General features: G+C 42.2%; 1 protein-coding gene across 2 annotated transcripts; it reads left to right on the forward strand.

Moving 5' to 3' along the window:
- The first annotated feature begins 11 nt into the window (after positions 1-11).
- CNEP1R1 (CTD nuclear envelope phosphatase 1 regulatory subunit 1) lies at positions 12-19,947 on the forward strand. Of its 2 annotated transcripts, XM_032325185.1 has the most exons (7): positions 12-145; positions 1,241-1,312; positions 4,756-4,829; positions 8,491-8,604; positions 9,094-9,203; positions 9,329-9,383; positions 18,578-19,947. In XM_032325185.1, the coding sequence occupies exons 1-7, from the start codon at positions 121-123 to the stop codon at positions 18,617-18,619; spliced, it is 492 nt and encodes a 163-aa protein (XP_032181076.1). In that variant the 5' UTR covers positions 12-120; the 3' UTR covers positions 18,620-19,947. The 2 variants fall into 2 exon arrangements, with proteins under 2 accessions (XP_032181076.1, XP_032181077.1); XM_032325186.1 differs by lacking the exon at positions 8,491-8,604.
- Positions 19,948-24,418: the final 4,471 nt, after the last annotated feature.

The raw sequence follows: 24,418 nt of genomic DNA on the forward strand, positions 1-24,418 counted from the left end.
TGCGACGGCGAGGGGCGGAGGGAAGCGGTTAGAGGTGGGAGTTGGCGTTGCGGGCCGGGCGGGGGCCGCGGAGCTGCGATGCGGACGGGGCCGCGGCGGTGACCCGAGCTGCCGCCCGACATGAACTCGCTGGAGCAGGCGGAAGGTAGAGTGGGCTTCCTGGGTCGCCCAGGCAGGTCCCGGGCTCCTCCCGGAAGCTGGAGGGGCTAGAGTCGCGGAGACCCCGCCCCGGGGAGAGGAGGCCGCGAAGGATGGACTGAAGGGGTCGGGGCCGCGGGGGCCTCGGGGGCCTCGGGGGCCTCGGGGCGGCCGGAGACGGCCGGACTCAGGTTCCCGCGCGCGTGGCCAGCGCGGGCGCTGGGGGACGTTGCGTCAGCTCTCCCATCCCCCCAGCTCAGAGCGGGAGCCCCTAGTCTGGGCAACTTTTGTTTTTTATTCATTAACAGGCATTTCGCATTTTGCGGTTTGTGTATGCTAATTCGCCTAATTTTTATTTTGAGAGCCCCGGGAAATGGACCCGTAATTCCTGCTGTGGTTTCTGGTTTACTGTCACAGGAAGGGAGTGGCGTGGTCTCCTTTTAAACTTGAAAAGACTCGATTGGGGGAAGATAGCCCACCTCGCTCCCTCAGGAGCACTTTGGACGCCCCTTTCCGAAGGCCTCCGCGCTTGAGCTCTGATAGTGCCCGGTGGGTCACCTGTAACCCATTCTGTGGGAGGAAAGGGGAGGGTCTCCACACCCACCCGTTAGCCGAATCAGAAACCCAGTGAGACCGGACGCGAAGCGTAGCGGTTAGTGACACAGAAGGGCTAGAAATCGGAATCGGGTCGTTGCGGTCAAAGAGACCTCGAAGACTTTGATGTTAGGGAAGAAGTTGTTCTAGTAGAAGATTCTTGGTTCCGGCAGAATTAAAACTCGACCTGATTCTGATCCTTTTATTTGCAACCCCCAAAATTCTAGCTTTTGGCGCCGGCTGAGGCTGCTGCTGATTTTCCACATACCATTTTACGAAGCTCCTAAAAGTGAACCAGCCAGTTTCCTTATATGTGAAATTGGAATTAAAGAAACGTAATGTTTCTGTCAAGTGCTTAAAGCTGTCCTAGTAAACGAAGTAAACAGTGCAGTGATACATGTAAGTTGGTGTGTAAGACCTGAAGCAGTTAGAGTATCTAAAATTTCATCTTAATGGATGCAAACTAGTAAGAGTGGCTCAATTGGAAAATTGAAATCTTTTTACCTAGATCTCAAGGCTTTTGAGAGGAGACTTACAGAATATATTCATTGTTTGCAACCTGCCACTGGACGTTGGAGAAGTAAGTTCTTGAACGTTTCTTTGGAAAATAAACTGATAGTTGGTACTTTTCTCTCTGCCTGGCAATGATTTGCTTTTGTGTAAACTCATTTACTAACAAATGCTTTACTAAACCGTAAGATTTCCTTGGTGTTCTGACAGTGTGTGAGTTTTTTTTTTAACTTAGTAACCAACGCATCCTAAAGAAAAAAGTTTTTAAGATTTTATTTTTAAGTACAGCCTTTGTGGGGCTCGAACTCACAACCCTGAGATGGAGAGTGGCAGGCTCTACCGATGGAGCCAGCAGGCACCCCCACCAAAGAAATCTTTAAGGAAAGGAAGTGGCTCTACTAAAAGGACAATATTTCATATGGTTGGATTTTCATTTTTCCATCAAAATACATGCACTTTTTTTTATTAAGTATTAATAAAAAGTATTAACAAGTAAATTAAACAAGTAATATAAACAATATAAACAAGTAATTAAGAAGTATTAACAATATTGATAAACGACACACACAAAAACTTCAGGAGGATCTTTAGCAGTTTTAGAATTTGCCTACAAACTATCGAAATAAAATTCTGTTGAGGAAAATCATATTTAACATACACCAGCAAAGGTTATGAAATCAGCTTTGGTCGATTTTAGCAGACAAGGAATGTGTTGCTTTGCAGCCTGTCCTGGCAAACAAATTCACCTTGCAACTGGCTTTTCAAAATGTCATGAGTACTGTAAAATAGGGTTTGAAAAAATGGTTATTGCCCCATGGAAATACTTAGGAAATGCAGATAAATATGTAAATGATGACCTCAGCAAACAAAATGCTTTGCTAACTTACGTTGGGACCAGTTTTAGTTTCTTGGACATGTGTTACTGAAATTTAATTCCTGCCAATAGGGAAGTACAACAGCACATGTTGAAAACATGTTTTATTTATTTTTTTTTTTTTTAAGATTTTATTTATTTATTTGAGAGAGAGACAGTGAGAGAGAACATGAGCGAGGAGAAGGTCAGAGGGAGAAGCAGACTCCCCATGGAGCTGGGAGCCCGATGTGGGACTCGATCCCGGGACTCCAGGATCATGACCTGAGCCAAAGGCAGTCGTCCAACCAACTGAGCCACCCAGGCGCCCCGAAAAACATGTTTATTTCAAAGTATAATTCAGTTTGTGGGGCCAGAGAGCACTGTTGAAGTTAGGAGCCTTTTTCTGGGTCAGGATTTTTCATGGTATTTTTATTCGATCTATTTGCAAAGTTCTGTGTGTATGCTGTGAGAGTTCTGGTTGGTCAGAATTTACAAGTAATGATTTTTTCAGGTTCTTTGGCTTAAGGGAGGAATTACCCCTAAAACCTTACTTCACTGCTACTTGAAAATCTTTTTTAAAATGTATATGATGCTATGGTATCTTACAATATAGTGAATATACTTTACTTTTCCTGTGATTCATGGTCTCAGTGCTTACATACAAATGACATCAGCTTGGTTAATGTACAGCGAAAAGTATGTATGTGAGTCCCTGCCAGTGGGTTTGCTTTTGCTTTTGTTTCTTTTTTCTTTTTTCTTTTTTAAGATTTTATTTATTTATTTGACAGAGAGACAGATCACAAGTACAATTAGTTAGAGAGGCAGGCAGAGAAGGTTGGGGGGGGGGAGCAGGCTCCCCGCTGAGCAGAGAGCCCACGTTCCATCCCAGGACCCTGGGATCATGACCTGAGCTGAAGGCAGAGGCTTTAACCCACTGAGCCACCCAGGCACCCCTGCTTCATTTTTCAAAAGAAAAATCTGTGTAGTATGACGTATTTCTTACTGGAAGTACCGCATTATAAGAAATTTTTAATCTGTTCTGAAAATGTAATTCTGAAATTTTGATTCTGTTCTTAAATAACTAAAATGAGATTGTTTTCCTGTGATTTGCCACTTCTAAAAGTAAATCACCAGGGGCGCCTGGGTGGCTCAGTGGGTTAAAGCCTCTGCCTTCGGTTCAGGTCATGATCCCAGCGTCCTGGGATCGAGCCCCGCATCGGGCTCTCTGCTCAGCAGGGAGCCTGCTTCCTCCTCTCTCTCTGCCTGCCTCTCTGCTTACTTGTGATCTCTGTCTGTCAAATAAATAAATAAAATCTTAAAAAAAAAAAAAAAGTAAATCACCAGGAATTCTAGATAAAGTTTTATGTTTCTATTGCTCTTTGAATCTTGGTCTTTATATTTTAAAACTGTATGTGTCCTAACTGAAGGACAGTACCTTGATATCCAGAATATTAACTAGGTCATGGTGCCCCTTTATTATTTTCTAGTCGTACCACTTATTCCTTTTTTTTTTTTTAAATTCCTTTTTTTTTTCTTTAAAATTTTATTTATTTTTTAAAACATTTTTTAGAAGATTTTATTTGTTTATTTGTCAGGGAGAGAGAGAGAGAATGCACAAGCAGGGGAAGCTGCAGGCAGAGGGAGAAGGCAGCTCCCCACTAAACAAGGAGCCAGAAGTGGGACTCGATCCCAGGACCTTGGGATCATGACCTGAGCCAAAGGCAGCTGCTTCACCGACTAAGACATCCAGGCATCCCTAAGATTTTTTTTTTTTTAATATTTTATTTATTCGACAGAGAGAAATCACAAGTAGGCAGAGAGGCAGGAGGAAGCAGGCTCCCTGTGGAGCAGAGAGCCCGATGCGGGACTCGATCCCAGGACCCTGGGATCACAACCTGAGCCGAAGGCAGAGGCTTAATCCACTGAGCCACCCAGGCGCCCCCTAAGATTTTATTTTTAAGTAATCTCTACATCTACCTTGGGGCTCAGACCTACAGCCCTGAGATCAAGCAAGAGTCACAGATTCAACCAGTGAAGCTACCCAGGCACCTCTGTATCATTCATTCTTGAATTTTGTTTAGGATCTATTTAGAATTCCTAAAATAATTCTAGCTTAGTGAGGAGAAAGTTTTCTGAGTTCTACCATCAGTAATTTCTACCCTGAACTTCCTTTAAGTCTCTGAAGAAAACCTGACACTGATCAGTGTGCTCCACATTCTTGATAACCAGCCGTTTTAGCAGCCGTTGTTTAAAGGCAGAATCCTCTAGCCAGGATTCTCATTGCATTCATAATGGAGTCATTGTTTGGTTTGTTTACGTAGAAAATGAGAGGTGTTTTTGTTTTTTAATTTGAATTTGTAGGATCTGCAAAATCAGCACAGAGCATGTCAAAAGTTCCTACTGCTTTTAATTTGTTGATCTTGGTAAGTTCTGCCTAAAGTAATAATGGGAATAATATCTTTCTCAATTACTAAGGTTCATAGTATGTAAGAGAATTCCTCAAGAGTCATACAACAAGTTTCCTAATTCCTCAGTCAAATGTATTTTCCATTTAATAAAGTGCTGCATCCTTTGGCTTTCATTGATTAGGAATTGGTGGTATTAGTATAAATATATTAACAGCTTATTTCCTTACTAATTTCGTGTTTATCTTTCATCAGTGCTTCTTATAGTGGTATCTGTCTGCACAGCTACTGGTGCCTGGAACTGGTTAATAGATCCCGAGACACAAAAGGTAGAAGTTTTGATTTAAAATCTTTACTGGATTAAATGAGATAATGTAGCAGTGCTTTGTTCATTGTAAAGTATTACCCAAATGCTACCTATTATTACTAGTAGTGACATTAATAATTATATTAAATACATGCCTTTTATTAATTTGGTTAAGAAAAACTTTGGTTGTGTGTTGTAGATTAAGTATCTTTTACAGGGAAAAAGACCTAAGAAATACCCACTTCCACTACTTCTTACTCATTTCTGAACTTCTTACGTATCTTTCTACATTTCATATTCATAATTTGTACATATTTCAGTATAAAAATTGTATTCTCTTTTGTTCATTTAATATCATCTGTGTCAGCTTTTAAAAATTATAAAATTTTGGGGCGCCTGGGTGGCTCAGTGGGTTAAAGCCTCTGCCTTCGGCTCAGGTCATGATCCCAGAGTCCTGGGATCGAGCCCCACATCGGGCTCTCTGCTCAGCAGGGAGCCTGCTTCCTCCTCTCTCTCTGCCTGCTTGTGATCTTTGTCTGTCAAATAAATAAATAAAATCTTTTAAAAAAAAAATAAATAAAAAATAAAAATTATAAAATTTCATTTTCTTCTGTGACTTAAATTTGGTAGTACCTTTCATCATGCCACAAAGCATTTGAAATGTCTTCACAGGAAACATGATAAAACAGCAAAATTTTAATGTAATAAAACATCAAGATCGAGGGGAAAAAAAAAAGATTAGAATAGAGGGTCAAAGGAAGGAAACCCGGTCACAGGTAAGGTCATATGGGCCATCACGCTTGCCAGAACTGAGTTGTAAATTATTCTCTGAGTTACCTCATCCATAAAGTCACAGTTGGTTCCATGGTTTTCCTTCTCTTTGAAAAGAACACATGTATGAGTTCCATAAGCTAGCAAAGATTTTGTTCTCCACGTTTATCTTTAAAAAAATTTCCTGCCTGAAATTTAATATAGGAAACCCTGAGAGAACTCCCATTGGGCACTGTACAAGAACATCCCTATACCGAATGCAATAAAAGATTTCATAATGTTACTTCTGGAAGCATCCTTTTGATCAAATCTGATAGAATGTTTCTCAGAATTCTACTTCTTTCCACTAACTTGTGCCTTAATTTCAAACTGAGTTTTATTTATTTATTTATTTATTTAAAGATTTTATTTATTTATTTGACAGGCAGAATTACAAGTAGGCAGAGAGGCAGGCAGAGAGAGAGGAGGAAGCAGGCTCCCTGCTGAGCAGAGAGCCTGATGCGGGGCTCCATCCCAGGACCCTGGGATCATGACCTGAGCCGAAGGCAGAGGCTTTAACCCACTGAGCCACCCAGGCGCCCCTGAGTTTTTTTTTAATTAGAGAAGCAGTAGTGTCCAGTACTTCAGTGATGGTTTTTTGTTTTTGTTTTTGTTTTTGTTTTTTGCCTCAGTGCAGCTTTATTTAGGTAATAGTGGTGTTCTAATTTTTCTCAAATTTCAAGCCCACATCCCTTTTTAAACTGTAATTAGGTAGACTGCTTCCAGTAGCTTTATTTATAACCTGTTGGTTTATACAAAAGAAAAACCTAATAGCAAAGCTTTTGTCAGCAATCCAGATGGCAGTTTAGGCAGCCGGGGGTTTATTTAGCGTGTAGTCTCCCTGGCTTTATCCATTGGGGTGGAGATAGAAAAGAATAGGAGGTAGGGGAGACTGGTGATGGAATTTTACATTAATAGAGGGGTTTTTATGGCAGATAGGAAATTCTCTTGTGTGTTCATTTATAAAAGTCTGCTCTTAAGGCTCTGCTTGGTGTTCATCTTCAGGGGAAGAGTGAGGAGGCTGGCAAGAAGATTGAAAAGGTCTATCTTGGGAAATGAATCTGACTTCTAATTGGGAAAAATATAAGCTGATTTCAGCTAGTTGAGATCTTAATAAAACACAGAATTAAATGTAATTTGAAATAGACCCAAAATTCTGTAGTTAATGTAATTTTCTAAATTAGGTGAGAATATAACTATTAGCCTAAGGGTTAGCTCTTTAGATTTCAGTATTTAATAACCTCAAAGCTGATAGGAGTTTTAAGCAGCAATTGTCTCTAGCAGGAGTTGCAAACTCAAAAGTCAGTGCATGATTATCTGGAAGAATCCAAGGAGAAAAGGAATAGAGCAAGCTAGAAAGTACATGAATGCCTGATCTAAAGGGAGAACCGATATTTAGATGCAGTTGATCATTGCTGTGGAGGAAAGAAGGGCGATGTTGACTGATCTAATTAAAATTAACATGTAAGACACTACATGTGCTTACATTGTGCAGGCCACGTGAAATCTAGCTGGCCTGTGGGAATTAAACTCTCCTTGAAGGTTTTAAGAAGACATTCCTCTGGATTATTAACCTTTTCAGAATTTCATCCTTCTGGGAGCTTCTTCCCTTCTGATGTTGTCAGTCTCTCATTTCTTCATTTGACAAATTTATTTAACCAGTAGCGTACTAGGCCAGCTGCCTGTTCTTTTTTGTAAGTTTAGTTCTTGATCTTGAAGTATGTATGCATCTCTTGGTATAAGAGTGGAGTATAGATGCCTTTGGCTTAGTTCTGTTGCTCCCATTTAGTTCCTAGTCCATTGGATTTCTTTTTCCAGACTCTAAACACATCTTTTTTCCTCTTTCAAACTAGAGTGCTATCCCCCCAGTAGTCTGGCTTCAGTGCCCACTCTTGTTTCAGTCCTGGATCCTAGACTCTTGTCTTACATACTCTCGTCATCTTATTTCCTGCTGTCATCTCTTATGCCCAGATCTGAAATTAGCTCTTTGTTTCTCTTAAATGCTCATTCTTTTTTTTTTTTTTTTTTTAATTTGAGAGAGAGGGAAAGTGAGCACGGCAAGTGGTGGGGGAGAAGGACAGAGAGAGAGAGAGAGAATCTTGAGCACATTCCCAGCTGAGGGCAAGACAAGGCTTGATCACAACCCTGAAAATACAACCTGAGCAAAATGTAAGACTTGTACACTCAGCTGACTATGCCACCCAGGCGCTGCCCCCTTTTTTTTTTTTTTAAGTTTTATCTAAGTAATCTCTGTACCTCCTATGGGGCTCAGACTCTCAACCACAAGATCAGGAGTCACATGCTCTTCTGACTGAGCCAGCCGGGTGCCCCTAAATCTACCTTCTTTATAGGTAGCTACTAATCATCTTTCCCTGCTTGAGTGTCCTCTGTCCATTTATTTATTTATTTATTTTTAAAGATTTTATTTATTCATTTGACAGACAGAGATCCCAAGTAGGCAGAGAAGCAGGCAGAGAGAGGAGGAAGCAGGCCTCCTGCTGAGCAGAGAGCCCGATGTGAGGTTCGATCCCAGGACCGTGGGATCACGACCCGAGCCGAAGGCAGAGGCTTTAACCTACTGAGCCACCCAGGCGCCCCTAAATAAATAAAATCTTTAAAAATAAATAAGTCTCAGTAGCTTCAAAACCAAACTCACTTTTTGCTTCCACAGAGAGGGGAGGATTATACTGGAGCCGAATCTTCTGGGGCCATGTAGGAGAGGAGGAGTACGGTAGCATGTATGTGGGTGCAGCAGGAAATGGTTGGACTGGGACCAGGTTATGAATGCTAGAGGCTGCCCCAGTCCTGAAAGGAAGCTTTTCAACGGGGAGAGTAACTATATCACTTCTGACTTGTGTTTTCATTGACTTCAGACCAGAGACCTTATCTTCACTTGTTCAGCAGTATTAATTGAGCATGTATGTTTGCCAAGCACTATTTCAGATACTGGAAGAACAGAGATGCACAAGACCACGTCTACTCCTGTGGTGCTTACAGTCTTGTGCTTTTATATATGTGTGTGTGTGTCTGTGTGTATGTAATCTTTATGTCCAACATGGGTCTCGAGCTCATGACTACTGAGGTAAAGAGACATGCTGTACTAGCTGAGCCAGTCAGATGTCTCTCATCTGCTTTTTAAATTGTTTTTTTTTTTTTTTTTTTTTTACCAGGGAGAGTTTAGTAAACATTTTGGTAGGATGGTTTTTGATTATAAGAATGAATTTTTAATGGTTAAAGTCTTTGAAATTGATGGAGGGAATATTGCTATATTATCTTGCTATGTTAAAGATACAAAATAGAAAACTGGTTTTATTTTATGGCACAGCAAAACAGAACTAGGATTATTTTAAATTCTTCAAATCCTCATGTTTCAGATGATTAAAATCCTACGTATATTTATGCATAAGTGGGGAGGTAAAAATTAGTATTGTTCTGAGATTCTGAACATTTTTATATCTCAAACTCTTCTTTTCCAGGTGTCCTTCTTCACATCTTTATGGAATCACCCATTTTTCACTATTAGCTGTATTACTCTAATAGGCTTGTTCTTTGCCGGAATACACAAGAGGGTCGTTGCACCATCAATGTATCCTTTACCAAAATTGACTTTTATTCTCTGAATGAAATTAAAGCACCTTTTTGATCATCTGGGTGTTGTTTTAAAAGCTTATTCTTCATATGATAAATTTTCCTTTGACCACATTTTTTCAGCATAGCTGCTCGATGTCGAACTGTATTAGCAGAATACAACATGTCTTGTGATGATGTGAGTATTGTTTACATTAGAAAATTGTAGATGTGCATGAAAGGACTGAAATGTTTTGGTTTAAATAAAGCAGACATTAATAAATTGTCTGCATGGGGCATCTGGGTGGTTCAGTCGGTTAAGCATCTGCCTTCGGCTCAGGTCATGATCCCAGAGTCTAGGGATCCCCAAGTCCTACATCAGGCTCCCTGCTCAGCAGGGAGTATGCTTCTCCCTCGGGTCCATTCACCCTGCTTGTGCTCATTCTTTCTCAAATAAATAAAATCTTTAAAAAAAATTGTCTGCATGGATTAATAGTGGAGATATTCCTTATAGTATTGATCCTAAGACATATTTATATCTCAGAAATTGAGATGCATCTAATGATCTCTAGTATCATACAGGTCAACTGGTAGAGTTGACAGTATTTTTTTTTTTTTTTTAAACACGTAAGCTGTATGCCAAGTATGGGGCTTGAACTCATGACCCTGAGATCTAGAGTCACATGCTGTACCCCTGAGCCAGCCAGGTACCCCCAGTTTAATCTTTCTTTTCTTTTTTCTTTTTAATTTATTTTAGAGAGAGAGCACAATCAGGGAGGAGGAAGAGATGGAGAGGGGGAAGCAGGCTCCCCCCTGAGCAGGGAGCCTGTTGTGGGGCTCCAATCCAGAATCGTGGGATCACAACCTGAACCCAAGGCAGATGGTTAACTGACTGAGCCATCCAGGCACCCCTCCCCCCAGTTTAATCTTAATGACATAGAATCATGATGTGTCTTATGATTTGTTTTTAAGATTTTATTTATTTATTTGGCAGAGAGAGAGAAAGACAGTGAGAGTGGGAACACAGCAAGGGCAGTGGGAGAGGGAGAAGTAGGCCTCCCACCAAGCAGGGAGCCTGATGCGGGGCTTGATCCCAGGACTCTGGGATCATGACCTGAGCTGAAAGCAGACTCTTAACCACTGAGCCACCTAGGTGCCCCCAAACCGACTTTTTTTTTGTTTGTTTTGTTTGTTTTAAAAGAATTTATTTATTTATTTGACAGGCGCCCCCTGACTGTTTTTAAAAGTTAATCATGTGTTGATATACTAAAGTATCTCACAGGTTTGATTCACTTGTTTTATTTATAAAGGTATTTTTACCTTCAAGTTAAAAAAACTATCAAATAGGGGTGCCTGGGTGGCTCGGTGGGTTAAGCCTCTGCCTTCGGCTCAGGTCATGATCTCAGGGTCCTGGGATCGAGCCCCACATCAGGCTCTCTGCTCGTCAGGGAGCCTGCTTCCTCCTCTCTCTCTCTCTCTCTCTCTCTGCGCCTGCCTCTCTGCTTGCTTGTGATCTCTCTCTGTCAAAGAAATAAATAAAATCTTAAAAAAAAAAAACTATTAAATAATACTTATCCAGTATAAAAAATAAGAATAAAGAGAAAAAAATGATACTAAGCCAGGAAGGCCACTAGATCATCGAAGAGAATAAAGACTAAATAAACACTTTAATTTTTTAAAAAATTAGAGGAAGTATAGTATTTCAAGTCAAAAGGGGAGAAATGGGCTAATAATGTTGAGGTAATTGGCTTTTCATTTGAGAAAATAATGAATTTAGATCTCTTCTTCACATCAATTAAGAAGATTAAATTCCAGATAAAGTTTTAAATATATTTAAAAAGACATACCTATCTCATAAGCATTAGAGGAAAGTATATATGAATGGTTTTTGTTTTTTAAGATTTCTTTATTAGTATAATAAGTAATAAAACATGCACACGCACATGAGTTGGGGGAAGAGTAGAGGAAGAGAGAAACCCAGGCAGACTCCCTGCTCGGTATGGAGCCCAACATGGAGCTCGAGATCATGACCTGACTTGAAACCAGGAGTTGGACGTTTAACCCACTGTGCCACCCAGGTGCCTCAGAGATGAATATGTTTATGATCTTGGTGTAGAAAAACTTTTTAAGACTCAGAACAAAAAACCATCATGGAAGAGGTTGGATACCTTTAATTGCACCAACATTTGAAAATCTCGTACAGCAAAAGGCAAGAAATTGAGCAGTGATTAGAAGAAATTGTTTGTGGGGCACCTGGCTGGCTCTGTCGGTGAGCATGTGACTCTTCATCTCAGGGTTGTGAGTTTGAGCCCCATGTTGGATGTAGAGATTACTGGAAAAAAAGTACATATAAAACGAAAGTATTGGCAAGATATCTAATAGAGGATAGAATGTAAAATAAAGGCCTATTAAAAATCAATAAAAAAAAGATAAATAGTACATTTGAAATGTGGAAAGAAGTAAGGCATCTCACAGAAGTGGGACTACAGATAGCCTCATTTGTAATTGGGGAAATGGACAGTAAAAACTGAGTTATCTTTTTCTTTTTCTTCTCTTTTTCCTTTTTAAGAGAGAGAGAGTGAGAGCGAACATGAGTGGAGGGTCTTGGGGGGAAGCAGGAGAGGGAGAAGCAGACTCCCCACTGAGCAGGGAACCCATCACAGGGCTTGATCCCAGGACCCTAAATTATTACCTGAGCCCAAGGCAGATGCTTAACCAACTGAGCTACCCAGGTCCCCTTAAAGCTGAGTTTTCATTTGTCTTACCTACCTTTACATTGGTAGAAATTAAAAGTCCAGTGCTGTGGTAAAGTAGATGAACCCATGCACTGCTTGTTGAGAATATACACTGGGATAGCCATGTTAGAGGGCAGTTTTCATCGTTCCTGTAAAATGTAAAATTGGCATGCCTCATGACCTAACCATTCTACTTCTCTCCATCTGCCCTTGGTGGGGACCATCAGTCACATGCACACGAGGAGTCAGGTACAAGGTCATTATTGCAACATGCTTTGCAGTAGGGAAAAAATGGAAAACAGCTTTACATTTCCCAATTAGGGGATGGTAAAATAGGCTGAGGTATAGCCACATTGTAGGAAACCATAAGTAAATCTGTCAGTATGGCCATGGAAGGCTCTGCAGGGCATAATGTGAAGTACAAGAAGTAAATTATTAGATGATATACTCAGTTTGGGATTTTTTTTTTTTTTTTTTTAGTTTTTCAGTTTTTTTCCCCCAGTACCATTTTCTTTTTAATTCCAGTATAGTTAATATACAGTGTTATATTAGTTTCAGGTGTACCATAGAGTGATTTCAGCGCTTCTGTACATCACTGTGTGCTTATTATGACAAGGGCACCCCTTAATCCCCATCATCTATTTCCCCCGTTCCCCCACCCACTTCCCCTCCTGTAACCATCAGTTTGTTCTCTGTAATTATGAGTCATTTTCTTGATTGTGTTTTTTTCTTCTCTTGTTTTTGTTTTTTCTTAAATTGCACATATGAGTGAAATTACACAGTATTTGTCTTTTTCTGTTTCACTTAGCATTATACTCTAGAGCTCCGTCTATGTAGTGCAAATAGCAAGATTTCATTCTTTTTTGTGGCTGAATAATACTCCAACGTGCACGCAGTTTGTGTGTGTGTATCACATCTTCATCTGTAAGAAAGTTTTTTTTAAAGATTTTATTTATTTATTTATTTGACAGACAGAGATCACAAGTAGGCAGAGAGGCAGGCAGAGGGGAGCGGGAAGTAGGCTCCCCGCTGAGCAGAGAGCCCCATGTGGGGCTTGATCCCAGGACCCTGGGATCATGACCTGAGCCGAGGCAGAGGCATTAACCCACTAAGCCACCCAGGTGTCCCCTGTAAGAAAGTTTTAATTATGAAAATTTCCAGACAAAAAAATGGAGAGTATAATAAACTGTGTCCCCACTGGTCAGTGTCAACAATAATTAGCTCATGGCCATTCTTATTTTATGTGTACCCCTGCCCACCTTCCTTCATCAGATTATTTTGAAACAAATCCCAAGTCATATTTTTTTTTTTAAAGATTTTATTTATTTATTTGACAGACAGAGATCACAAGTAGGCAGAGAGGCAGGCAGAGAGAGAGAGAGAGAGAGGGAAGCAGGCTTCCTGCGGAGCAGGGAGCCCGATGTGGGGCTCGATCCCAGGACCCTGAGATCGTGGCCCGAGCCGAAGGCAGCAGCCCAAACCACTGAGCCACCCAGGCGCCCCCCAAGTCATATTTTTTTACCTTCAAATATTTTAGCATGTTAGAAACACCAGATTTTATTTAAAGTTTGATTTATTTATGGGGCACCTGGGTGGCTCCGTGGGTTAAAGCCTCTCCTCAGCTCAGGTCATGATCCCAGGATCCTGGGATCAAGCCCCGCATTGGGTGCTCTGCTCAGTGGGGAGCTTGCTTCCCCCCCCCTCGCCTGCCTCTCCACCTACTTGTGATCTCTGCATATCAAATGAATAAATAAAATCTTTTTTTTTTTTTTTAAGATTTTACTCATTTATTTGATAGAGATCACAGGTAGGCAGAGAGGCAAGCAAAGAGAGAGGGGGAGGCAGGCTCCCTGCTGATCAGGGATCCCAGTGCAGGGTTTGATCCCAGGACCTAAGACCATGACCTGAGCCGAAGGTGGAGGCTTAACCCACTGAGCCACCCAGGCACCCCAGAAATAAAATCTTAAAAAAAAAAAGATTTATTTTATTTTTGGGAGAAAGGAGGAGGGGCTGAGGGAGAGAGAGAATCTCAAGCAGACTCCCTGCTGAGCACAGAGCCTGACACACGGGCTTGATCTCATGATCCCGAATTCATGACCCAAGCCGAAACCCAAGAGTTGGACGCTTAACCGGTTTAGCCAGATGGCTCAGAGACATCAGATTTTTTATTATTTATATATGTGGATGTAAATCATAGAACCCAGTCTGGAAGAGTTCATGCTAAAACTGTTTTCTTCTCTTAAGAGGGCTAGAATTTGAGATAAATGGAAGGAAGAATTTTAGCTTATCTATATTTGAAAACATTTTAAATTGTTTGCTTATTTTTTAAGTAATCCTATACCCAACATGGAGTTTAAAGTCATATCCCCAAGGTCAAGAGTCATGCTTCACTGACTGAGTCATTCAGGTTTTATGTATTTGATTTTTTAATAAATTACATTAATGTCTTTTTTTTTTAAATATTTTATTTATTTATTTGACAGAGAGAAATCACAAGTAGATGGAGAGGCAGGCAGAGAGAGAGAGAGGGAAGCAGGCTTCTTGCTGAGCAGAGAGCCCGATGCGGGACTCGATCCCAGGACCCTGAGATCATGACCTGAGCCGAAGGCAGCGGCTTAACCCACTGAGCCACCCAGGCACCCCCATTAATGTCTTTTCATGTAGTTTAAAATAGATTAAGACCTTGGGGAGTGCCTGGGTGGCTCAGTGGGTTAAGCCTCTGCCTTCGACTCAGGTCATGATCCCAGGGTCCTGGGATCGAGCCCTGCTTTGGGCTCTCTGCTCAACAGGGAGCCTGCTTCCCCCTCTCTGCCCGCTGCTCTGCCTACTTGTGATCTCTCTCTGTCAAATTAATAAAATCTTTAAAAAAAAAAACAAAAACCTTGGGTGAAACAAATAGTGGTCTGTTTACACAGTGGAATACTGTGTATTGTGTATCATAATAATATAAAACAGTATAGACTGCTGGGACATAATAACATGGATGAATCTCAGAAGCACATTGAGTGAAAGAAGTAGATGCAAAAGAGCACATACTCTCTGATTCCATGTGTTTAAAGACCAGAGACAGGCAAAATTTATGGGAAGTAGTTATATCTATTTCAGGAGTGGGGCTCCCATTGACCAGAAGGGGATGTGGAAGAACTTTCTGGGTGGTGGTGATCTCTGTAGTGTGAACGGGGTGGTGCCTATGTGGGCATATGTGTGTGTGTGTGTGAAGATTTTTACTTCGTTAGCACACACGCAGGGGGAGAGGCAGAGTGAGAGAATCTCAAGCAGATACTGCACTGAGCCTGGTGCGGGGCTCAAGCTCATGACCCTCAGATCATGACGTAAGCCAAAATCAAGAGTTGGACACTTGACTGGCTGAGCCGCCCAGGCAGTATATAAGTTATATACTGTATATAAGTAATACCTCAATAAAACAGTGAAAAAATTAGCATCAAAGTTCTACCAACATTACCAGGGATATACCAAAAGTTAAACGGCTAAAAATGAAGTTAAAGTGAGAATCTTGTGATCAGAATCTTGACAGCACTTTTAACCCAAGAATCACAGTAACAAAATATTAATGAAACCACCTAGAGTCTCACCAACCAAAGATGTTTTATGTTGTGTTGCCCATTCTCATTTGCTTCTTAGGTATTACGGAGTTTTCAGACCTGCTTCTTTGATCCAGTATTAGGCTTTAAGAGCCACCATTTGGGCACCTGGGTGGCTCAGTGGGTTAAGCTGCTGCCTTCAGCTCAGGTCATAATCTCAGGGTCCTGGGATTGAGTCCCGCATCGGGCTCTCTGCTTGGCAGGGGGCCTGCTTCCCTTCCTCTCTCTCTGCCTGCCTCTCTGCCTACTTGTGATCTCTCTCTGTCAAATAAATAAAATCTTTAAAAAATAAAAGAGCCACCATTTGTTGGACATGAACCACGTGCAAAGTCTTGGGCTTTTTATCTACACTATACCAGTTAAGGTCTTCTGTTTTGGGGCATCTGGGTGGCTTAGTCAGTTTGGTGTCCAACTCTTGATTTCAGCCCAGGTCTTGATCTCAGGTTCATGAATTCAGGCCTCATGATGAGCTCCATGCTGGGCATGGAGCCTTGTTTTATTTTGTTTTGAAAAGCGAGAGGATCTTCCATTTTGTTTAATTACACACTGCCCTATTTTATGGATACCTCATGATATCCCTGTTGGTCATACAGTTGTTTGCAGTTTCCATACTGCATATGTTTTATATTCTCTGCCAGAACTTAAGCTGCACGAGGATGAGGGAGTGTGTCTAGTTCATTCTTGGATCCCACAAGGCCTGGCCCACAGCAGACACTCAGTAAATGTTGAAAGGAAGAATAAGTAACATTTTTTTTATTTTAGAGTATGCACAAGGAAGCACAAGTTGGATAGAGGCAGAGGGAGAGATTCTTCAAGTAGACTTCATTGCTGAGCTCAGAACCCAATGCAGGGTTTTATGTCACAACCCATGAGATCATGACATGACCTGAAACCAAGAGTCCGTCGCTTAACCAGCTGACTCGCCTAGGTGCCCAAATTAGTAACATCTTTATGTACAGCTTTGTGCTTGTGTCCTTCAGGTGAACTCCCAAACATGGAGTTATTTGAACTATATGGCATGTACCTTTTCTTTGGGTAAATAACACAGTTGGGCCAGGGCACCTGGCTGGCCCAGTCAGTGGAGCATCTAACTCTTGATCTTGGGAATGTGAGTTCAAGCCCCATGTTGGGCGTAGAGCTTACTTTATTTTTAAAGGTTTATTTATTTATGTATTTGACAGAGAATGAACACTGGCAGGGGAAGTGGCAGGGAGAGGGAGAAGGGCTCAATCCCAGGATCATGACTCAAGCCAAAGGCAGACCGTTAACCAACTTAGCCACCCAGGTGTCCCTAGAACTATATTTATTTATTTATTTGTTTCGTCAGTTTTTAAAAAGATTTTATTTGTCAGAGAGAGCACAAGTAGGGCGAGTAGTAGGCAGAGGGAGAAGCAGGCTTCCTGCTGAGCAGGGCGGCCGATGTGGGACTTGGTCCCAGACTCCTGGGGTCATGACCTGAGCCAGAGGCAGACACCTAACCGACGGAGTCACCCCTAGAGCTTGCTTAAAAGAAAGGCGGGGGGGGGGGGGCAGTTGACCTTACAGAAGAGTTATATCTACTTACACTGAACATCAGCAGTGTGTAAGTGTCTAGTGCTCAATCATTGGTTTACATTTTCACCTGAAAGTAAAAGTTTAATGTTAGTGAAGGAAAAATGTTTTTGTTCAGATACATATACTTATGTTTTATAAATTCCATTTGACAAGGAGCATGGATTTATACATGTTGGGATTTTATTTATAGGATTGATTGGCAGATTTTTAGGTAGCCAGTGGACAGGAAGTTCATCAAATTGTTTTGTTTATTTATTTATTTATTTATAAGATTTATTTATTTATTTGTTTGTTTGGCAGAGAGCAAGAGACAGCTAGAGAGGGAACACAAAGGAAGGGGAGTGGAAGACGGAGAAGCAGGCTTCCCGCTGGGCAGGGAGCCCGATGCAGGGCTTGATCCCAGGACCCTGGCATCATGACCTGAGCCAAAGGCAGACGCTTAATGACTGAGGCACCCAGGCACTCCAAATGGGTTGTTTTAAAGTAATGATTTTAGGGGTGCCTGGGTTTGTTAAGCATCTGCCTCTGGCTCAGGTCATGTCATGATCCTGGGTCCGGGGGTCGAGGTGTGCATGTGGCTCCCTGGTCCACAGGGAGTCTACTTCTCCCTCTGCCTGCCACTCCTCCTGCTTGTGCTCTTTCTCTCTCTCTCTCTCTCTGTTAAATATATAAATGAAATCCTTTTTTTTTAAAGATTTTATTTATTTGAGAGAAAGAGCTCAAGTGAGTCTACAAGTAGGCAGAATGGCAGGGAGAGGGAGAAGCAGGCTCCCGCTGAGCTGGGAGCCTGATGCGGGGCTCAATCCCAGGACCCTGGGATCATGACCTGAGCTGAAGGTAGATGCTTAGCTGACTGAGCCACCCAGGCGCCCCTATAAATAAAATCTTAATAATGAAGATTTTAGGAAGAAAACTCCACACAAAACTTGGAAAACATAACTGTTCATTGGTTAATATTTACTTCATATATTGGGGTGCCTGGGTTAAAGTGGGTTCATTGGGTTAAAGCCTCTGCCTTCGGCTTGGGTCATGATCTCTGGGTCCTGGGATCGAGTCCCGAATCGGGCTCTCTGCTTGGCAGGGAGACTGCTTCCTCCTTTCTCTCTTTCTCTCTCTGCCTGCCTCTGTCTACTTGTGATCTCTCTCTGTCAAATAAATAAAATCTTTTAAAAAATATTTAGGGACACCTGGGTGGCTCAGTGGGTTAAAGCCTCTGCTTTCGGCTCAGGTCATGATCCCAGGATCTTGGGATCGAGCCCTGCATCGGGCTCTCTGCTCAGCAGGGAGCCTGCTTTCCTTCCTCTCTCTCTGCCTGCCTCTCTGCCTACTTGTGATCTCTGTCTGTCAAATAAATTAAAAAATACGTATATTAAAAAAATATATTTAAACTTCATATAAAGGATGTTCTGGTACCCTTCAAATGTACTTCAAGGCTTATGGATAAGTGGTGATGTTTTTAATGGAACTGTGTATTGAAAAACTTTTTTCCTTCATTTTTACAGACAGGAAAACTCATTTTGAAACCTAGGCCTCATGTTCAGTGACAGTCTGCACTCATTGTTCTGGGACCTAAAACAGCCTTTCTTCAAATGAGTGATAAAGCAAAAAGCCATAAAGGATTCCTTTTACAGTTGGATATGTGAAGGTCATAGCAACAACTGACAAGAAGTGTGCAATATTTACCCAGATGATCTCGATGATGATGACTCGTCTCCCCCGTGCTTGGTACCTTTGATTATCTGTGTTACAGTATTAGTGTCACTTTAGTACTTCAGACCCTGCAGAGACTTCTGCAGATGAAGTATGTCTGTATGTTACTAAGTTAAACTTAGAAACAGAACCTCATCCAGTTTTTATAATGTATTTTTGCAAACTACTGTAAATAGCAAATCAATGCCAATGTCAAAGAGGGAAGCGTTCCGTGGACTTTGTTCTCCTGCACCAGTATCGTGGGAGCATCCATTGGCCGGCCCCATGGCTCTTCACACCCAGCTATCGTGCATAGCTGTGCCTTTCATTCTTACACCCCTCTGTTCTAATCATAATGCAAGAAAAACATCGGATCGAGTGTAAACTGAGAAAGACTCATCTCCATTATGTTGTGGGAAATTATAGATATTCTTCTGAGAAACCATTTTTGTTAAACCAGATAGTGAACTTCAACCACTCTCATGGTAACCATTTCCGGTTTGTTGTTTTCCTTCAATGCTAAATATACTTTATATTTTTTTTAATAATTTTAAGAACACTCCAAAGGCTTCTGAATATACAAGTTTAGTTATAAATTATGTACTGTCTGGGAATTTGATAGTCCTTGTTTTAGATCATTGGATCTTAACGCCGCGGTTGGCGTGCTGTTACACTAGTGTTGCACGGGTGTAATTGATCAGCCGCTCCATCACGGGGTGACTTGGGAGCGGCGCCCCAAACTAGAGTCTACAATTCTCACTGTTCCGAGAGTGTTAATGACATACTGTGTATGCATTTTAGCCACCTGTACTATAATTGCCCTTAATCTTAAACTATTGGGATTGCTGTAAATATTTTAAAGAACTGGAGGTGCCTTTTACCTGTTTATTAGATGATTTTGAAAAGGTTTAAATTATTTCATGAGCAGTCTTTTAAATTCCATTTAACATGAAGCTGAAAATTCACTCACAGGACAAAAACTTTTTAACAAGGCTACCATTTAACTTAACTGTCCATCTTGGCTTTAATGTGTTTGAGATTTTATTCTTGAAACTGCAGCAATAAGACCCTCTCTGCTCCTACGAAGTCATCAGAGGGTACTCTATGTATTCGGCACAGTTTGATTATCTGTAAATTTTGTAGGTAAATATGTGCATAAAAATAAATACTTTATATATAATTAGCGACTGGGCTTTTTTTCCTCGATTCATAGAAAGTCTGTAGCACTTAAGGTTAAAAAGCACAATACATGTGTCAGATACAGATTAGTTCCAGATGAGGTCCCTTACTTGAACTGTCTAGTAGAAGGCAGACACTCAACGACTGTGCCATTAAAGACAGAACTAGCACCAGAGTCCAAGTTTCTTGACTCAGATTGAAAAACTGTTGGTGTGTGTGTTGGGGGGGATACTTAACTCAGGAGCCATTAGAATGTGATCATTAAGAATGTAGATTCTTGGGGCACTTGTGTGGCTCAGTTGGTTAAGCATCTGCCTTCGGCTCTGGTCATGATCCCGGGATCGAGCCCTGAGTTGGGCTCTATGCTCAGTGGGGAGTCTGCTCTCCCTCTCCGTCTGCTACGCTCCCCCCGACCCCTGCCACTCATGCCCCTGCCTCAAAACGTTTTGTTTTATTTTTTAATTATTGGGGTGTCTGGGTGGCTCAGTTGGTTAAGCAGCTCCCTTCGGCTCAGGTCATGATCCCGGAATCCTGGGATCGAATCCTGGGTCAGGCACTTCAGTGGGGAGTCTGCTTCTCCCTCTGCCCTTCTCCCCTACTCACAGTCCCTCTCTATCTCAAACAAATAAATAAAAATCTAAAGAAAATAGGGGCGCCTGGGTGGCTCAGTCGTTAAGTGTCTGCCTTCAGCTCAGGTCCTGATCCCAGGATCCTGGGATCGAGCCCTACATCAGGCTCCCTGCTTGGCGGGAAGCCTGCTTCTCTCTCTCCCACTCCCCCTGCTTGTGTTCCCTCTCTTGCTGTTTCTCTGTCAAATAAATAAAAACTTAAAAATAGGAGTCACGTGTTCTTCCCACTGAGCCAGCCAGGCATCCCTTGATTGACATTTTATGGAGACTGGGCTAAGAATTGTTTTGGCTGACAGATCTGTCCTCAGCCCTGACAGCTCCCCTGTCATTTCCTCCTGCTGAAACCGCAGAAACTCAAGTTTTATTCTTCCTTAAACACTACACTTTCTATATACTTTTGCACCAAGTATCATTTCTTTTATCCTCTAAACATTGGGAGCACATTTTGTCTGCATCATGAAACACTTCTATTTTCTTTTTCTTTTTCATTTATTTGACAGATCACAAAGTAGAGAGGCATGCAGAGGGGCAGGGAGAAGCAGGCTCCCTGCCGAGCAGAGAGCCCGATGCGGGGCTCGATTTCAGGACCCTGGGATCATGATCTGAGCTGAAGGCAGAGGTTTAACCCACTGAGCCAGGCACCCCTGAAACACATTTTAAAAACATGTTTTTAAAGTATGATTGTCTGCTGTGCAAGTCTGAAAGAAAAAATGAAAGTGAAAGGATGTCTTATGGAAAGTTTTTAGGGTTTCTTTTTTTTTTTTTTTTTTAAGATTTTATTTATTTGACAAGAGCACAAGTAGGCAGAGTGGCAGGCAGAGGGAGAGGGAGAAGCAAAGCAGGCTCTCTGCCAGGCAGGGAGCTGGATTTGATGCTCTTTGCCAGGATCCTGGGATCATGACCTGAGCTAAAGGCAGCTGTTTAACTGACTGAGCCACCCAGGTTCCCCTGTGGTTTCTCTTTTTATCATCTTTGCAGACTGCCCTTTACGTGGCAAGGGTATGTGGGTGGGTAGGACGGTATGGAAAATGTGTGAGGTAGACTTTGCCCTCTCAGAACTGGTGGGGAATGCAGGCCAATGATCCAGCAGTTACCACATGGTCTAAGTGCTAGAAAAGGTCAGTGTAGATGCCCAGGGGAAGGGGGTCCAGCCTGCACTGGGTTCTCTAAAGAAGTTCTTTCCAAAGGCATCTGAAGGGTCACTGGGTCAGGGGGACACACAGGCAGTTTTTTGAATGTGGCTGGCAGCATGATGTCATCTGCCAGGTCGGGGGGCTTTAGGCAGTGTGTAGTGGAAGAGTCCCAGGGGGAAGGCTGACTTGTTTAGGGTCCTGGTTCATCCATTAGCTACTTGGGGTGGTGACTCCTCTCTGAACATTACTATGCTCATTTGGACCTATTCGTAGCTGTCTTGCAGAACTGTTATAAGGACTAAATGAAATAATGTATGTAAGATAACTTCTTTGTGTTCTAACTTCCTTCTGAGTTCTTGTTCTTTGTAGATGCTTAGTATCCAAGATCCCTAGTACCCAGTACCTTAGTACCTGGCAGGATGCTCTGTTGAAAGAATTAATCTTGACGTTGGTATTGAAATTGGGTTTGTACATAATTACACTAAAAAAATCACTTTCTTACATAATTTGCTTATCTAGTTTTGGGAGAGGTTACTTTTTTTTTTTAATTAAAGATTTTTATTTATTTGACACACAGAGAGAGAAATCACAGGTAGGCAGAGAGGCAGGCAGAGAGAGAGGAAGAAGCAGGCTCCCCGCTGAGCAGAGAGCCCGATGTGGGACTCGATCCCAGGACCTTGAGATCATGACCTGAGCCGAAGGCAGAGGATTAACCCACTGAGCCACCCAGGCGCCCCTTTTTTTTTTTTTTTTTTTTAAAGATTTTTATTTAGGGAGAGGTTACTTTTTTAAAAAATATTTTTTTTTTTTTTAAAGATTTTATTTATTTATTTGTCAGAGAGAGAGCGAGAGCGAGCACAGGCAGACAGAGTGGAAGGCAGAGTCAGAGGGAGAGGGAGAAGCAGGCTCCCTGCGGAGCAAGGAGCCCGATGTGGGACTCGATCCCAGGACGCCGGGATCATGACCTGAGCCGAAGGCAGCTGCTTAACCAACTGAGCCACCCAGGCGTCCCTAAAAAAATATTTTTAACTATTTCTACACCCAGCATGGGGCTCGAACTCACAAACCCAAGATCAAGAGTCACAGACTCCACTGACTGAGCCAGCCAGAGGCCCCCGGTTTTGGGAGATGTATGGGTGGGTCAGTCGGTTAAGCATCTGCCTTTGGTTCAGGTCATGATCCTGGGGTCTTGGCATCGAGTCCCACATTGGGCTCTGTGCTCAGCAGAGAGTCTGCTTCTCCCTTTCTCTTTCCCTCTGCTTCTCCCCTGCTCGCTTGCACGACCTCTCTCTCTCTCTCAAGTGGGTAAATAAAATCTTAAAAAGGGGCACCTATGACTCAGTTGTTCAGCGTCTGCCTTCAGCTCAGGTCATGATCCCAGGGTCCTGGTATCAAGCCCTACGTCGGGCTCTGCTCAGTGGGAAGCTTGCTTCTCCCTTTCCCACTCCCCCTGCTTGTTCTCCCTCTCTCTGTGTGTCTCTCTCTGTCAAGGTAATGAATAAAATCTTAAGTAGAAAATAAATAAAATCTATTAAAAAAAGACTAAATGCGAAGATTTATCTTTCTTTCCCCCCAGAGAGGGAAAGGGAGTTGTGGAGAGGGAAGAGAATCTTAAGATTTTATCCATTTACTTGACAGAGATCACAAGTAGGCAGAGAGGCAGGCAGAGAGAGGAGGAAGCAGGCTCCATGCTGAGCAGAGAGCCCGATGCAGGGCTTGATTCCAGGACCCTGAGATCATGACCTGAGCCAAAGACAGAGGCTTAATCCACTAAGCCACCCAGGCCCCTCCCCCCATTTTTATTTTTAAAGATTTATTTTTTATTTGAGAGAGAGAGAGCCAGCTAGCCGCAGACTTCCTGCTGAGCACAGAGATGACGTGGGGCTCAGTCCCACGTCACCTCTGTGCTCAGCAGGAAGTCATGACCTGAGCCGAAATCAAGAGTTGGCCACTTAACAAGCTGAGCTACTCAGGTGCCTCTGTTTTGTTTTGTCTTTTAAATTTTTATTTAAATTCTAGTTAGTTAACATCCTGTGCAGTATTGGCTTCACAAGTAGAATTCAGTGATTCATCACTTAAAACATGCAGTGCTCATCATAACAAGTCCCCTCTTAATTTTTTTTTTTTAAGATTTTATTTATTTGAGAGAAAGAGAGAGAGCAGAAGAGGAGAGAGGACAGTGGGAGAAACAGACTCTCTGGCGATCAGAGAGCCTCATGTGGGACTCAATCCCAGACTCCAGGATCATGACCTGAACAGAAGGCAGTTGCTTAACCAACTGAGCCACCCAGGAGCCCCAACAAGTCCCCTCGTTAATCCCCATCATCCACCTGGCCCATCCCTCACCCACGTCCCTCCATCAACCCTCAGTTTGTTCACTGTCATTAAGAGTCTTTTTTTTTTTTTAAGATTTTATTTATTGATTTATTGATTTATTGATTTATTTGACAGACAGAGATCACAGGTAGGTAAGAAGCAGGGAGAGAGAGAGGAGGAAGCAGGCTCCCCGCTGAGCAGAGAGCCCGGTGCAGGGCTTGATCCCAGCACCCTGGGATCATGACCCGAGCCAAAGGCAGAGGCTTTAACCCACTGAGCCACCCAGGCGCCCCTGTTATTAAGAGTCTTATGGTTTGTTTCCTTTTCTCTCTGTGCTGCTGCCCCCTGTATGTTCATCTGTTTTGTTTCTTAAATTCCACAGATGAGTGAAATCATA

The sequence above is a fragment of the Mustela erminea genome, chromosome 19 (genome assembly GCF_009829155.1).
Source record: "Mustela erminea isolate mMusErm1 chromosome 19, mMusErm1.Pri, whole genome shotgun sequence".
In the NCBI taxonomy this organism is placed as follows: domain Eukaryota; kingdom Metazoa; phylum Chordata; class Mammalia; order Carnivora; family Mustelidae; genus Mustela; species Mustela erminea.

Bases quoted from the DNA above. Each gene is read 5' to 3' on its own strand.
- CNEP1R1 (XM_032325185.1), top strand. From the start codon at position 121: ATGAACTCGCTGGAGCAGGCGGAAG. The intron at 146-1,240 runs GTAGAGTGGGCT...CTTTTTACCTAG, and splicing joins CTCGCTGGAGCAGGCGGAAG to ATCTCAAGGCTTTTGAGAGG. The intron at 9,384-18,577 runs GTGAGTATTGTT...TCATTTTTACAG, and splicing joins ACAACATGTCTTGTGATGAT to ACAGGAAAACTCATTTTGAA.